At 45.5% G+C, this 16,844-nt stretch overlaps 1 protein-coding gene across 1 annotated transcript; it reads right to left on the bottom strand.

Annotated features, from left to right (window-relative positions):
- Nucleotides 1–1,239: 1,239 nt before the first annotated feature.
- On the bottom strand, nt 1,240–16,351 carry LOC128840663 (solute carrier family 22 member 6-A-like). The gene is made up of 10 exons (XM_054034939.1): nt 15,950–16,351; nt 14,629–14,732; nt 13,959–14,113; nt 13,206–13,374; nt 12,640–12,763; nt 9,524–9,639; nt 7,461–7,675; nt 5,326–5,434; nt 4,342–4,545; nt 1,240–3,708 (listed from the first exon to the last, which is right to left on the bottom strand). The coding sequence occupies exons 1-10, from the start codon at nt 16,349–16,351 to the stop codon at nt 3,651–3,653; spliced, it is 1,656 nt and encodes a 551-aa protein (XP_053890914.1). The 3' UTR covers nt 1,240–3,650.
- Between the last annotated feature and the right edge of the window lie 493 nt (nt 16,352–16,844).

The following is a 16,844-nucleotide window of genomic DNA, read 5'->3' as shown; positions in this document are numbered from 1 at the left end:
TCAGCTCTGGATGGGAAAGCAGAGTCTAGTGGTTAGTGCAAGTGACTAGCAACTAGAACCCTTGAGTTATTTTCCCATCTCTGTTACAGATTCACCCTGAGATCTTGCAGTAAATAACTTTTTGCCTTATCCATGAAAATAGAGGCGTGATAATCCAGACCAGTTTGTGAAGTGCTTTGTGATCCTTTGGTAAGGTGAGCTGCACCTTTGCAAGTTATTATTTTAATAGGAGCTTTTCCTTTACTCTTGTCTCTTGCAGTCCAAGTTGCAATGACCAAAACCAAGATCCCTTTTCAGAATACAAGATTGGGCTTCTGAAATTGTACAGCATTTTCACTGCAAGAAAATATATTAAACTCCCCCATAAACTCCTTTATTTAGCTCAGGATTTTGCAATAATATTCCTTTGTTACAATAAATAGATCCTTTCCCATATTTTTTAACCTTTTATTAAAAATTTGCACTTTTCACATATAATCCTTTTCCCTCCATTTTTTGTTAAGCATATACGTTTGTTTATGGGTAGGGTTAAACCTAGCTGAAGCTGGTGAGTGTAATAACCGTCTTTCACTCAGGATAAGTGTAAAAAGCAATGGAGTTCCTTTATGGAACCAGGTAGCTGAAACAATAGAAGCCACCACCCAAAACACAGATATATGGTAAGGCTCGAGTAGGAGCTGAATCATGTGGCCCTAGAAGTTTCCCTGGTGATTGATACAGCAAATTCCAGGGACTTGGGCATTATTTGGGGAACTGTGTCTGCGTGGGAGAGAGAAGCAGCAGAAAACCAAAGACACAGCCACAAGAAACACTAGTAGCATCACTCTGAGAAAAAGCTGAGAGAGAGATAGCTTTTGGGCTAAGTGCTGGTAAGAAAGAGGCTTGGAACTTGTGACATTCCCCTCTGGTGTTATCAGGACCGGTGATCTGCTAGGTCACTCCAATCCTTGACTCTGGGAGCCAGCCTCACCCTTCTCTGCTGTGAGAACCCCCTCTCCTGGGCTGTTCACGCACAGCCTCTGGCATGTAAACTGCTCCCAGCTACTTGCAACTGAATGACACTACCCAATATCTCTGGTCCCAGACACAACCCTAGGAACCTCCATCTTGCAGAGTCCAGTTATGCCTGCTGGACACTGCAAGCTTATATGAGTTCATCAATTTAACAAAGAAATTGATATGTACCAGGCTTGTTATCCCAAGGGGAGTCTCTGACACACTTCAAACCAAACGCACTGCTTCAGGCAGAACAAACAAATTTATTAACTATAATGATAGATTTTAAATGATTATAAGTCAAAGCATAACTACTCAGATTTGGTCAAATGAAATAAAAGCAAAACGGATTCTAAGCTGATCTTAACACTTTCAATGTCCTTACAAACTTAGATGCTTCTCACCACAGGCAGCCAGGCTCTCCCTTTTGATCAGCGCTTCAGTTGCTTGGTGTGGTGTCTGTAGATGTAGATGGAAGCGAGAGCATGGTAAATGTCTCTCCCTTTTATCATGTCCTTTCTTCCCTCTTGGCTTTGCCCACCCCACTTCAGATTCAGGTGAGCATTACCTCATCACAGTTCCAAACTGACCAAAGGAAGGGGGTGACTCCCTCGAGAGTCCAACAGATTCTTTTGTTGCTGCCTAGGTCAGCGTCTTTTGTTCCTGTGAGGCTGGGCTGGGTTTGTCCCATATCTGCCCTGATGAGGTGTGAACTGCCTTTCTCTTCTTGGAGAGTTTTTGCCTGGGCTTTCTTTAAGCCATGAAGATACATTTTCAGCCTCATAACTATATACATGAAATCATAACCTATAATATTACTATAACAATTACTATAACATCACTATAACAACCGTGCTCAGTGCATCATGAGCCTTCCGAAGACACCCAACATGACAAGCTTTGCATTGGATACCACGCAATCATTTTATAAAGATGAACGAGGGGGTGTAAGCTGTTCCCCTGAGGTACAGAGCGTCCCAGAACTGTGAACAAGAAACTGCCTCCTGTTGTTTGATTCCTGCTGTGTTCTGGGAAACAGGACTTACTGCATACTTCATACATAAGCAGGAGTGCATAAAAGAAATTCCTGACTCCATCAGTTGCTCCTCCTCATGGAAACAATGTGCAGGATCCCCAAAATTGCTTAACTGCTCGGGTCACAAAAGGGTAACAGTTTCATTATTAACAAGCAGCACAAAGTCCTGTAGAAAAGCAAATTTATGTTCATGGAATCCTACATGGGCCAGATCCTCAGCTGGTGTAAATCTGTGCCGCTCCATTGGCTTCAACAGAGCTATGTTGATTGGCACCAGCTAAGGATCTGGGCCACTGATGTTAAAACGGGAACACACCTCACCCAGCTCTCTGCTGGTGCATTTGCCAATTATCATTAATTATTATTTGTATTATGGTAGCACCTATTGAACGACTGAGATTGGAACTTCATTGTGCTATGCAACCACATAGAAAGAGGCAGTAACTTGATTGCTCTGTGCCTAAGTTTCCCTATCTGTAAAATGGAGATAATAATAATTCCTTTTTCTATTTAGATTGCAAGGTCTTTGGGGCACAGACTGTCTCTCACTAGCTGTTTGTGCAGCACCTGTCACAATGGGGCCTTGATCTCAGTGGGGGCCCCTTGACACAACTGAAATACAAATAGTGATAGCAAAGCAAGGGTGCCTTATGAAATAGAAGAAGGTAGTTACAATTGTGCAAAGTTGGAGAAACGGTTAACAGGATACAGTGGGATGCAACCATTTAATGAGACTCTCACCAGTCAATCACTATGCAGGAATATCTGCCCCGGGAAATTTGAGACGTGCCTGTTTTTTCTCATGTTCATCTATTCTGTTTTCTCCTCCTATCATGAGGCAAAAAGTTCGCTGTTCCTAGGTGCAGAGTATTGTCTGGTGAGTTAGAGCTGAGAGCCAGGACTCCTGAGTTGTCTTCTGGAAGTAGAGTGGGGTCCAATGGCAAAAGGAGGGAGGACTTGGATTCTGCTCCTGGATCTGGGAGGGGAATAGGGTCTATAGTAGTTGGAGTTGGGGTGGGAAGTAGCACTAGGACTCCTGGGTTCTCTTCCTAACTATGCCACAAGCTTTGCTGTGTGAGGTTCAGCAGGTTGCTTTACCTGTTTGTGCTGCAGGTTATAAGTCTTCATCAGTACCCTATCTTATGAAATAATGGGCTAGCTCTTCAACTGGTGTAAATCAGCAGCGCTCCAGTGACTCCAGCTGGGGCCTGGCCTTTAATTGGTGAGCAATGGAGCCTTTTCAAAGCAGTGCTGTGTAACAAAACCTCTTAATGTGTGTACTGCACTCAGACTACTCTATCTAGGAACATTAGACCAGATCACTAGCCCCTTCCGATATACACTCAATTCAATGGACAGTTTGACTACACAGGCAATGTCAGACCATGACCCATATTTGCAGCGTGAGCAGCATGTGTTGGATTCTTGCAGTGAGCTGTATGGGATGTTGAACTAGAGGGAGATGCTGTGCAGGGCAGTTGGGACATGTTCCCCTTTTGCTTTCTAGCCAGTCGCACTGTATAAATACTTCCAGCAGGAATAGAATAATAGAAGATATAAAAGCTAAAAAATGTGCTTCATTTTTCTCTCCTTAGCTCACTTGTTTGGCTGGATCTGGCTATGTAGAATGAAGGAGGACATTCATTTGTAGTTCATCCTTGAGCGTATGTCTTGATCTTAATAAAAAAAAAGAAAAAGAAAATAAATATCAGTGTTTGCATAATCATCAAGAGAAGTGATTAATTTAAAACAGATGCTCAAAGCTAATGCAAATTTTTGTTTTAAAAAAAAAGGTTCCAGGGTTTTTGATTTTTTTATTTATTTTTACAAAACCCAAAACTAAAGTTTATTTTTTCCCCCCCAAATTTTTTTTTTTCATTTTTGACAAAACCTGAATATGAAAAATGTTCATTTTTCTTGAAATTTTCCACTTTTCTTTTAGGAACCCAAAACCAAAATATTTTAATTTCTTTCTGAAAATTTCTGTTTATTTTTGACGAAACCCAAAACTGAAAGAAATTTATTTTAATTTATTTGGTTTTGTTAAAAAAAATGTTTTTTTTCCCCATTTTCCTGGGATTTTTGATGAAGCTGAAACTAATTCCCCTCCCTGTCCTCCCACTTTCAGTGGCAAGAGAGAAATGGAGACAAAAATGACTAAGTTGGAGGTGGAAAAATGAAAAATTTCTATAAAAATGTTGAGAACAGTGAAATATCTGTTCCTGTTTGGAACATACAGATCGAAAACCATGTCCAGGTTTTTGAGAAATGTCTTTTTTATTCTGGTTAATTACACAAATGCCACTTACTGTCTTTCCACTTCGTCTATGGTCTCAGGCAATGGCACGTTGTGTGTCTCTGGCAGTAGGCAGGTTGCGATGCCGGAGACAATAGGGGCAGCTCCATAGATAATCAGGGGCAGGGATGGGAAGAATTCACTAGTCAGCCGAACAAGTGGAGCCATGATGCTACCAACCCGAGCCATGGTGCCGCCTAGTCCCAGCCCGGTCTGCCTGCAACAGCCATAAAAAGTACCTGTCTGAGCTTGGGCTATTGGGCCAGAGTCCCAGCTGGTGTAAATGGGCCATAGCTCTGAAGTCAATGGAGTGACACACTAGCTTTGGACTTGAACCATTGACTCCAAAGAAACTATGGCCCATTTACATCAGCTGGGCATCTGATCCCATTGATTCCAATGGAACAACGCTGAGTTACACCAGCGCTGGATTTGAACCATTGACTCCAGTGGAGCTATGGTCAATTTACACCAGCTGGGAATCTGGCCTCGTCAACTCCACTGGAGCAATGCCAATTTACACCTGCTGGGGATTTGGCCTCTGACTCCAAGGGAGAGATACCAATTTACACAAGCTGGGGATCGGGCTCTTTAAATGTGTATTTCAGAAGGGATTTCCCCTGTAAAAAGAAGATGTGGTCTGAGCATAGGACGCAGGAATAACTGAAATGGAGGCTATAATGAAAATTGTGATTCACTTCTCACTTAAACTGGTGTAACTCTACTGATATAGCAACATAAGAGTACAGACAATGAGAAAGAGAAAAGAGGATGTATGGGACGGATAGATAGAACTCTAGCTCTGAGGACTCAAGTGGCATGTACAGGCTGTGCAGAGGGGTACATTTCACTCTGAGAGCACAAGTCAGCTCTGTGATGTCTGAATTCACTACACTTTACAAGTCATCAAACGAGTTCCACGGAGCACAGCCAAGGTCACAGTTTGCTGATAGAACTTCCTAGGCAGCAGTGGGGTCAGGTGCTGGCTTCTAGATACCTGATCACCGTTGGGAACAGCTCTCCAGAAAATATATAGGCACAGTTAAATGATGCAGCCAGGGAGCCTTTTCCGATCACAGCGAAGACCATGCGCATGGTCTGCAGTTCTGGAGAGAGGGAAAAATAGGGTGTTTCAGCCTAAGTCAGGAGTGACTTAGGTATTATTACATGCAGTGTTGGTGTAGCCGTGTCAGTCCCAGGATATTAGAGACAAGGTAGGGGAGGTACTAGCTTTTATTAGACCAATTTCTGCTTGTCTGTCTCACCAGCAGAAGTTGGTCCAATGAAAGATATTACCTCACCCACCTTGTCTCTCAGTTATTGCAGGAATTCTGACCAGTGATTCTCATGAGCAGCCGTAAAGAAGTGAGATGACCTCTGCATATGGTGTTGGTGGGGCCACCCTAAACAAGTTTGGGTGATCCAATGGGCTTGGAGTCAGGATACTTGGGTTCTGTTCTCAGCTCTGCTGTGTGATCTTAGGCAAGTCACTTCACCTCTCTCTGTTTCTGTTTGCCCTCCCAACCTTTGTCTGACTTGGCTATTTAGATTGTAAGCTCTTTGCAAGTGATGGTCCATGCCCTAGTGTGTCTGTGCAGCCCTTAGCACAATAGGGCCCTGATCTCATTTGGGGCCTTTAGGTATCACTGTCATAAAAATAATTATAACAACACCACCAGCCCAGATCCTCAGCTGCTGAAGACTATGGAGCTAGGCTGCTTGATACCAGCTGAAAATCTGCTTCACTATGTCCAGTTCTAGTCCACACTTTAAAAAGGAAGTTGAAAAATTGGAAAGGGTGCAGAAAAGAGATTTGAGGTCCAGAAAACCTGTCTCTATTTAGCTTATCCATTGGGTGGTTCTGGGATGGCTTGATCATGGTCTATAAATACTTACACAGCAAGATGATTTCTGATGCAGAGGGCCCTTCAATCTACCAGACAAAGGCAGAATGAAATTGAGTGGCTGAAAATTGATGCTAGACAGATTTCAACTAGAAATAAGGCTCACATTTGAATTTTTAAATTCAATGGACATATTTCGAAAAGATACTAGCTCAACCATCAGATATGGGCTTGATGCAAGAATTACTAGTGAGGTTCTCTGGCCCATGTTATACAGGAGGTCAAATTAGATGATGATGCTTAACTCTTATTTAATGCTTTGCATTGGTAAATCACAAAAGCTCTTTACAAAGGAGATCAGTGTCATTATCCCCCATTATGGGGAAACTGAGGCACATAGAGGAGAAGTGACTTGCTCAAGGTCACCCTGCAGGCCAGAGCAATGAATAGAACCTAAGTCTTCAGAGTCCCAGTCTAGTAGTTTGTTCACCAGATCATACTGCCTTCCCCTTCTGGCCTTCAATGTGTGGGTCAGATCCTCAACTGCTCTAAGCTGGGCAGACTACTAGATATATAAACTCTTATGTATGGTCCAGCCGACTAGAATGGGACAAAGAACCACATTGTGTTAGTGTGGGATATACTACAGTTGAACTATGCCAATTTATATCAGCTAAGGATCCAGCCCACTGTTCCATGGTTAAGCAAATGCTCTGATGCCCGGACATTTTCATAGTTTCATAGAGTTTAAAGCCAGAAGGGACCATTAGATCATCTGGTCCGACCTCCTGCATGTCACAGGTCATTAAATTTCACCCCGTTACCACCCTATGTTGAGCTCAACAATTTCAGTTAGACCAAAGCATTTTAGTCTTTATAGAACTAAACTGTTGTGTGCCCCAAGCCAAGAACAGGAGAGACCGAGGGGCCGCTGATGTCTTTGCAGGCTATTGATTAGGCTGAAAAAGGCCCAGATGATCCCATTAGATATCTGACTCTCCCCCTCCCCCCTGCAAAGGAAGAGGAAACCCCCCTAAGGTCCCTGCTATTGTGATCTGGGGGGAAATTCCTTCCTGACCCAAAATCTGGTTTTTAATTGGACCCCGAGCATGTGATCAAGATACACCAACTGGGCACCTAAGGCAGAATTTTCATACAACCTCACAGCACTGGTCTACTCTGTCCGTGTCCCATCTCTAGCTGTGGGAGATTTGTACAAGAGTCCCTTGAGCAACTGAACCCTTGAAAATCCCTTATTCCATCCCATAATGAGCAAATCCTCTCTCACCTTGTGGCACAAAAATATTAGCTAGGATGCACAGTCCGGCTAGGACCAAGGAAAAGGCCTGGGAGAAACGGCGTCCAATGAAAATGATGGTGAGGACTGAGATGAACTTGGCTGGAAAATCAACTGCTCCAAAGATCAGCTGGGTCAAGTAGACATTGACATTGAAGTTCTGCAAGTCCATGGCCAAGCCGTAATAGGAAAAGCTGGTGGAGAACCTGAAATGGATGGTGCAGAGATACGCCCATGGGTTAGAGCTGGTCAGAAAATTGGGAGGGGTGGTCACAAATTTTTTTGATGAAAATGAAAAAAAACAATGTAATCTATATTTTCCACTGAAAATTTGTGGTGAAGATTTGAATACCAAAATGTTTTGGCCAAAACATAAATATTTCTGTTCGGAAATGCTGCTATGATGCCTCATGGGAACTGCAGTTTGGGTACCTGATGCTCCCATTCTCTTCTATGGGCCGGACTCTCAGGTTAGACTACATCTCCTATGATGCACCATCATCCTTCCTCTTGAAAAGGGAAGGCAGTGCATCATGGAAGTCCCTGGCTGAGATGTATCATGGGAGATGTAGTCCACCCAGGGAGCCAGTTCCATAGAGTACAACAGGGACATGAGACTACAACCCCCATGAGGCACTGCAGTAGCATGTCAGAATTTAAATATTAAAGTATGTTGCAGTTTGAATGTTTAGTTTTTTCTGTGAAAAACTGAAATTTTTTGCAGGAAGCAGACATTTGCAAAAAACCATTTGTTTAATCAAAACTCCAATTTTCTGCTGAAAAACATTTTTGGCAGAAAAATTTTGACCAGGCCTAATGTTAATACATATCTAGGGCCCTACCAAATTCACAGTCCATTTTGGTCAATTTCACACTCATAGGATTTTAAAAATAATAAATTTCACGATTTCATCTTTTAAAATCTGAAATGTCATGGTGTTGAAAGTGTAGGGGTCCTGACCCAAAAAGGAGTTGTGGGGGGATCGCAAAGTTATTGTGTGTGTGTGTTGGGGGGGTTGTGGTACTGCTACTTTTACTTCTGTGCTGCTGCTGGTGGCAGCGCTGCCTTCAAAGCTGGGCAGCTGGAGTCGGAGAGTGGTGGCTGCTGACCGGGATCCCAGCTCTGAAGGCAGAGCCACCGCCAGCAGCAGTACAGAAGTAGGGATGGCAGGTATGGTCTTGCCACCTTTACTACTGTGCTGCTGCCTGCAGAGCTGGGCCCTCTGTCAGCAGCCGCCACTCTCCGGCCGCCCAGCTCTGGAGGCAGCAGTGCAGAAGTAAGGCTAGCATGGTATGGTGTTGCCATCCTTACTTCTGCACTGCTGCTGGCGGAGCACTGCCTTCAGAGCTGGGTGCCCAGCCAACAGCCGCCACTCTCCGGCCACCCAGCTCTGAAGGCAGTGTAGAAGTAAGGGTGGCAATCCCGCGACACCCCCTAAAATAACCTTGCAACTCCCCTGCAACTCCCTTTTGGTCAGGACCCCCAATTTGAGAAACAAATCTATATAGTATAGGGTAAAAACACACAAAGGACCAGATTTCACGGTCTGTGATGCGTTTTTCATGGCCGTGAATTTGGTAGGGCCCTATACATATAGGTAAATCTTTACTCTCCTTGTATTTGGGCTGTAGTACATAGCACTTAGACAACTGCATTTCATCTATAGACCTTGTTATCTTCATTGTTCAGGTGGGGTTTAGAAGTGGTTTGTCTAAGGATGCAGGGGGAGTGTGGTTTAGAGCACCAGACTGGAGGTCAGGACACCTTGGTTCCGTTCCCAGATCTGCCACTGATGTGCTGTGTTAACTTAGGTAAATCTCTTCCTCACTTCCATTCTCTCACCCCTTTTTCTATTTAAACTGTCAGCTCTTCAGGGCAGGGACTGTCTCTCACTAAGTCTGTGCAGCACCTGGCACACTGTGGACCCTGGAGTTAGTCGGGGTCTGTGCAGCGCCCAGTGTTGGCTGGGTGCCGTGCTCATTTACACCAGTAGAAGAGCTGGCTCCTTATGCTTCAATATCTTTGCCTCAGCAAAATGGAAGAGCCCACTTGCCATATGCAGGAGACTCCGCAGGAGATTTTGCGCATGGTGGGTGTGCGTACCAGGTCCGTGATGGTATGGCTAGATTTGGCTGAGGACAGTTCCTTCTGCATGTTGGATTTCAAGACCTAGATGGAGAAGAGAGCATGCGGCAAATGGTATCCGTGAGAATGAAGCAATGAATAGCAGGGACAAGTGCTAGTTAATACCATTGTGTATGAAGTTCCCAGCTCTTCTCAAATAAGGCTCACCCAGACTGGTTTGGACTCCTCTACCTACAGGGCCAGATCCTCAGCTGGTGTAATTGGCATAGAATCATTGCCTTGATGGAGCTATGCCCATTTGCACCAGCTGGCTATCTGGCCCCATTGACTCTAATGGAGCAACAGTCAGTTTACACCATCTGGGGATCTGACCCCAGTGACTCCTTTGGAGCAATGGCCAATTTACATCAGCTTGGGATCTGGCCCCATTGACTCCAGTGGAGTGATGGCAGTTTTACACCAGCTGGGGATCTGGCCCAATAATTTCATGCACACTTCCCTGTTGACAATTCAGCTGTCCACTGATAGCTTAGAGTATAGGTCGGCAACCTTCGGCACGCAGCCCATCAGGGTAATCTGCTGGCGGGCCGCGAGACATTTGGTACGTTGACCGCAGGCATGCCCCCCCCGAAGCTCCCAGTGGCTGCAGGGACATACTGGCCGCCACTTCCCGCAGCTCCCATTGGCCAGGAATGGCAAACCGTGGCCACTGGGAGCTGTGGGGGGGGGAGGGGCGTGCCTGTGGTCAACGTAAACAAAATGTATCGCGGCCCACCGGCAGATTACCCTGATGGGTCATGTGCCGAAGATTGCCGATCCCTGGCTTAGGGATACAGGTATCCCCTGACTGGGTCAGACCAGTGGGTTCTTCCAGCCTCTGACAATGGCCAGTACCAAGTACTTCAGAGGAAGGTGAAAGAAACCTTTTAGTTATGGTATAACCTGTCACCAGGGACAGGGTCCTCCTAACCCTCACTAATTAGAGATCAGCGTATGCCCTATATCATTCAGACTGATGGGGAGGATGGTCTAGTGGTTTGGGCACCAACCTAAAATTTAGATGCCGGGTTTAATTTCCTGCTGTACCACAGATTTCCTGTATGACCCTGGGCAAGTCACTTAGCCTGTCTGTGACTCAGTTCCCCATGTGTACAATGGAGATAATAGTGCTCCCCTGCTTCATGGGAGAGCTGTGAGGGTAAATACATTCAGGAGTGTGAAGTGCTCATAGATCATAGAATATCAGGGTTGGAAGGGATCTCAGGAGGTCATCTAGTCCAACCCCCTGCTCAAAGCAGGACCAATCCCCTATCATCAGGTGATAGGGCCATATAGGGTGTTTAAATTAATAGTTTACATCCCTTCCAAAACTCTTGTTTATTTTTTATTAAATCCTTCCTTTGGATGTTCTCCTTATCCATATAAATGTCTGATCCTTTCTTGAATCCTGCTATGTTTGTATCTTGTAGCAGTGAAGTCCAATGGAAATTATTTGTGAAAAAGTATTTACTCTTATCAGTTTTAAATGTGCAGTCTTTACATTTCAACAACCAGTCTCGTCAACCCCAAATCTTCAAAAATCATGGTTTACCCTCACCTCAAAAAATCCTGAGATTGTCTTAAAAACATGAGATTTTAAATATATAATAAGTGTTGTGTTATTTTTATTTGCTTTCTGTTTTTTGAACTTTAAAAGACACTTGGGTCACATTTTCAAGCTTTTCTTCAAAACTATGAGTACTAGGAAGTTACTTTTTTATTTTTTTAAATGAAAGCCAAGGTTGTCTCAGAATGACCTCTCTCCAGTAGTCCAGGGCATCAGATATCATAAGACTCACAATAAAATTATAATGTTGATGGCACTGCATCGCCTTATGCTTCCATTCTGGGAACAAACGTTCCCAGTCTACCTTCTCCATCCCAGTCATTGTTCTGCATCTATCTGTCTGACTGTCTATCATGTTCCTTCCTCCTCCACACTAAATAATCCCAGTTAGAGTTGGTTGAAACTCAAAATGTCCATTCTGTGTGAAGTTCAAACATTTTGAAATTTCCTTTCATCCCGAATTGGAACAAAAAGTCAAAATTGCCACTGGAACAGAATTTCAAAATAAAAATAAAAATTCATTTGATAAATATAGAAACAATCTAATCAAACCAAAACATTTTGATAAGGTATTTTGACTTCACCATTTTGACTTTTTATGTATAATATAATATAATAATATATAATTATATTTTCCAAAAATATTCAGCCTGAGGCAGACACTCAGCATGGAAAATTTTAGTTTGAACAGTTATTGTTTGGGAAAGTTATAGGCAACTGAAAACAGAGTCTTATAATGGGACGTGTCAGGCAACCTTAATAATAAATGGTGCTAACAGGCCTGCATATATTATATTATAGACAAAATGTAGTGCTTTTGACCTTAAAAAACATTTTGATAATTTTTGATGAAAATTTTAACGCCATAAGTAAGTTCCCATGAAATGTTTCCATTTAATCAAATCAGCATTGTCTGATGGATTACTGTTGTGTTGGAACATTTTCCACCAGCTGGATTTATTACCAGAGGGGTACATTTCACTCTGAGAGCAATTTATTGCTAAGGGTCTGGCCAGGCTCTGATTCCATCTCTTTGTTCACTCTGTTTCTGCCACATCACTTTATGAGAGGGTGACCAGAACAGAATACATTAGCCCCAAACTTCATACTGCAGCTTTGTAGAAGCCTGGACCCAGGACCTGGATCAGCCCAGTTTGTGGTGGTACATCCTAGGAACACCCCTTCGATGCTGCCTTCCTGTTCTCCACAAACTTTGCATTAGATCTTTTCTTTTCAAATAAGTTTCAAGCTGTTGTGTTTGCAAAGAAGACCTTGAAAGCATGACCTGGGTGCAAATGCCTGCCTGAGTTTGTAGAGAGCCTGAGACAATAACTTGGAGAGATGTGAACAATCATTTTAAGGACTTATAGGCAGAGCTTATTTTGTGGAAAGGGCATGGACTCCCCCTCACATTTTAACCCCAGTTTGGACCATCTGGTTTGTCTATGGGACAATAAGGGCCTCTATGGATTCTTTACCTCAGTGCTGAGTTTGTCTCCTTCTTCCATTTTCCCATTGATCCTAGCAACCTTTCTCAGCCCTTTCACTGCCTGTTCTGGTTTTCCTGATATCACCAGCCAGCGGGCAGACTCTACAAACAACCTGCCAACAAGACAAAGCCAAGACAATAGTTTTGATTCTTAGTTACACTTCTCTCTTAGAGCTGGGAATAGAATACAGGAGTCCTGACTCCCAGCTGCTACCCCTGCTCTAACCCACTAGACGGAACTCTTTTGGCTCTTGAAGAGAAGTGGTGTCTAGCAGTTTGAGGAGAGAAGAGGAAGTGGGTGTCAGGACTCCTGGTTTTTATTCCCGGGTCTGGGAGGAGAGTGGGGGGCTATCTGGTTAGAAGGATGGGATGCAGGACTCCTGGGTTCTTTGGGCGGGAAGTGGTATCTAGTGGTTAGAGCAGGAAAGTGACTGGGAGTTAGCAAGGCTAAAGAAGGACTTAAATGGTCCTCTATCCAAGAGGGTACATTACACACCTAGGAAGGGGGGGAAAGAATTGCCGGAAATAATTCAAGCTATTGATCAACATACGTACCAGGAGTAAAGAAAGAAGATAAAGAAAGGCAGGGAGACTGTGAGCTGTAGCCAGCGCCAATCTGGGATAGCGTAGGCCACCCCAGCCAGAATGAATTGCCCAGTAGTGTAGGAGTATCCATTGATGGTGCCCACAATGGCCCGAACATTGGTGGGGATCCACTCTATGCCTGGGTAGAGAAAACATGGGGCCCACTGGGTCAGTATGTAGTGCAGGTCCCCTCCCTCCCTCATGCCTGCACTGCAGAAGAGATGAGTCTAGGACGCGCTAAGGAGGCAGTGTTAGCTCAGGCTGTAGCAGTTTGTAAGTTTTAGCTCTGGAGGTCACGGGTTCTGATTCCAGAGTCCTGGCTCTCTTTCTCTCTCTCTCACACACACAACATTATTTGGGATTAGTAATCTGGACTCCTGGGTTCCATTCCCAGCTCTGGATGGAGGAATAGGGTCTAGTGGGTTAGAACAGGAGCAGGGCAAGGAGTCAGGACTCCGGGCTTCCATCGCTGGCTCTGTGAGCGGCGTGTGTTCTGTGGGTTAGAGCAGGTGAAGAGGGCTGAATGTCAGGACTCCCAGCTCTGGGCAGGCTGAAGTGTCGCATACGCTTGTGCTGGGCCCACTACACAGGGTGAATTTTGTTCTGTCCTGGTTCTCCCAGGAGCAGACACCAGGTGTCCGGTGCTATCAGAGGCACCTTTATAAGATTGGCTGGAAAGTAACTAGTCTGCTGGGATCATTCAGACCTGAAGCGCCTACTTACACAGCGAGACAGAATTGACCGAGATGCCGGAAATGGCCAGGCCGGTGAGGAAGCGGAAGGCGCAGTACATGGTGAAGTTGGGGGAGAAAGCAGCACAGATGCCTGTTACCGCCATTTGCAGGTTGCACCAGATCAGGAGGGCTTTCCGGCCAAACCTGCAGCACAGAGAACAGAGTTAATGGGGGTGTGGGGAGATCAGGAAGCTGGTCCAGGGCAGGGAATTTGGAGGCTGATATGATTGCACTCTATTGCACCCATTACTCCTACTCTGGTGATCTCAGCTGCCTCTAAGCACTGTTTGCAATGGAGAGTGCTTGAACCAAAATTCAGGGTTAGGAATTATTTGAATGCATGACATTATCCCAGTACACTTCTGCCAATGCCCCTCAAGCCCGAACTGCAGCCCTCCTGCTTTTCCAGCCCTGGCCTCCCCTCCCCCAGCTCTGTGATGCCCCTCAACCTTAACCCTATTCCCTCTGCCAATTCGTATCAGTTGTGACCTGCAGCATTCCCAGTAATCCCTCCCCAGGGCCACTACACAGTCCTGACCTGCAGGCAGTAGGTACATAACCATTGTGACATGTTTTTGGAGCTGGGGTTGGTGTGGCTCCAGCTCACACTAGCAACATGAAAGCGTGTGGCACTCGGAGTCGCAGCCTCACCATCTCACCTGTCCCCGAGGCGTCCAAACACAGCTGACCCCACCAGCACACCAGCCATGTAGAGCGACTGCGCCATTTGTCGGAGTGTCCTGGACTCACACACCAAATCCCACTGCACGGGGGGAAGAAAACAGAGACCAGTGAGAGCAGGAAGATTTCAGGGCATACATTGCCTGAGCTGGAACTTTTTGGAAGTGCCTATGGGTGGCAGGGAGGGGAGGTTGGACATGCTGTAGCCTGGTCTGTAGAGAGGATACTTGGATCCCCAGGTTTTGATATTTTGCTCCAGGCAGACACAGAGATGGGAAGAGGTGGCTTTAACCCACACTTGTGCTCCCCGTTTCTGGACCCTACTTAACCCTGGGGTATGTGTAGAGTGGCCTCGGAGCTGCTCCGACTTCCACTCTTCCTCCTGATGCTCCAGGGAAGCAGAGCTCAGTGCAATCAGGCCACACCCCCTATGCTGGGGAGCTGGGAGTGGAGCATTTTTACAGGGCTGGGTTATCAAGGGGCTATTCACACCCCCCACACTGAAAATCTGAGCCCCAAAAATCAGGCTCTGAAGTGGACACCCACGAGTAAAATTGGTGTACAGAGAACCCCTAGGGTCAAGTGTGTGTATGGGGGGATGGGGAGAGTTATACTGGTCAGTCAGCAAACCTGTTACAGTACGAACAGCGGGTGTGGTCCCCTGGCCCTGTACCTTGTAGAGTTGCCACCCATCCAGGTTTTCCCAGGGTCATCCCTTTTTTGAGGTAGCTGCCCTGGGAAATCTGTCAGGGTACTCAGTGCACCCTGACGGTTTTATGGGCTCAGGATCATCTTTGATGTCCCATTTTTTTATACCTCAGAGGTGGCAATCCTACTACCTTGTGTGGTCAGTTATACCTGTGCCAAAGGGGAAAAACAGTCTGCCAGATCACAACAGTAAGAGATTTGGTGGAGGGACTGTCTCTCAGTGTGTGTGTATATAGAGCCTAGTGCAACGTAACAGTCTACAAGCTATTGTGTTGTATTAGCATAGCACATATCGATCCCAAAGGCGATCTGGAGTCCCATTGTGCGAGGTGCTGCCCAGACCCCGACCGAGATCAGAGCCCCAGTGTGCTACACCCACATAGTTAGAGACAGTCCCAAAGAGCTTACATTCTAAATAGACAAAGGGCGGGAGAGGAAACAGAGAGGAAGTGATTTGCCCACAGCAGATCAGCAGCAGAGCTGGGAATAAAACCTGGGTCTCCTCCTCTCTCAGCCCAGTACCCTAGGCACTGATCCACACTGCCTCCCTGACAGCATTGCCTGGGCTATACAGAGTCAGGTTTCTCTCACCTCAGTTATAATGGTGTCAGTGAACAGGCTCTTATCATAGGTCCACCCATCTACACACGGCTCAGTATCCAGCTCTATGGTGTTGGTGCTTGTGGCATTTGGGTTTAGGAGCTGCCACTGGGTGGTGACAAACCGCTGGCACTTCTCCGGCTTCTGGCTCCTGTCCATGGGAATGGAAACCCGGAGCAGATCTTCAGCAGGTAGGCTGGCTGTGAGATTGGCATGATGGGTGTAGTTGGCCATGATGCGCACTTGACAGTGATGCTCTGGGATCCCAGCAGTGAAGTTCTGCAGGAGGTTATGGCTGGCCAGCATTAAGAGTGGGATGGCCAGGAATGCCACATGCATGACTTGAAAGCGTCCCATGCCACCAATGTGGTCCAGAACTTCTGGAAAACTCATGGCTCTCAGGTGGCGCTGGGTCGATAAAAAAAAATTACCAATGATGGATGAGAAGAATACACTCTTCCCTTGTGTTAGCAAAATATCTCAGTGGTTTGGCCAAAAAATAACTGCTCAGTGGTGCTGATTCACACCATAAAATGGAAGTATGGCCACTTGGGATGCTTATGCTGAACTTCTTGTAAGGTATGTGCATCCCAGCAAATAGTCCCTTAATATCACAGGTTAAAATTACAGAAGGTGGCAAGTTGGCTTAATAACTTTTCAGGTTGCCACCTGCATTAAGTGTCTGTTGTTTTTCCTGTTGCTGCAGAAATCCCAGGTTAACTGGTCCCAGTTTGCAGTGGCAAAAAGTTCAGTCCCAGGTCAGTGAAAAGACACCCATTCCAGGAATGCTAGATGGATTTTCTGCCAGGATTGAGTCCCTGCTAATCCCCAGGTTTTACCCTTTTGCAAACGGACTCATTGGTATATAAAGGCTTGATGTGCTCAG

This window comes from Malaclemys terrapin, chromosome 7 (assembly GCF_027887155.1).
Source record: "Malaclemys terrapin pileata isolate rMalTer1 chromosome 7, rMalTer1.hap1, whole genome shotgun sequence".
NCBI classification, from domain to species: Eukaryota; Metazoa; Chordata; order Testudines; family Emydidae; genus Malaclemys; species Malaclemys terrapin.
Note: the sequence above shows the minus strand (reverse complement) of the source record. Positions and strands in the feature narration are given on the sequence as shown.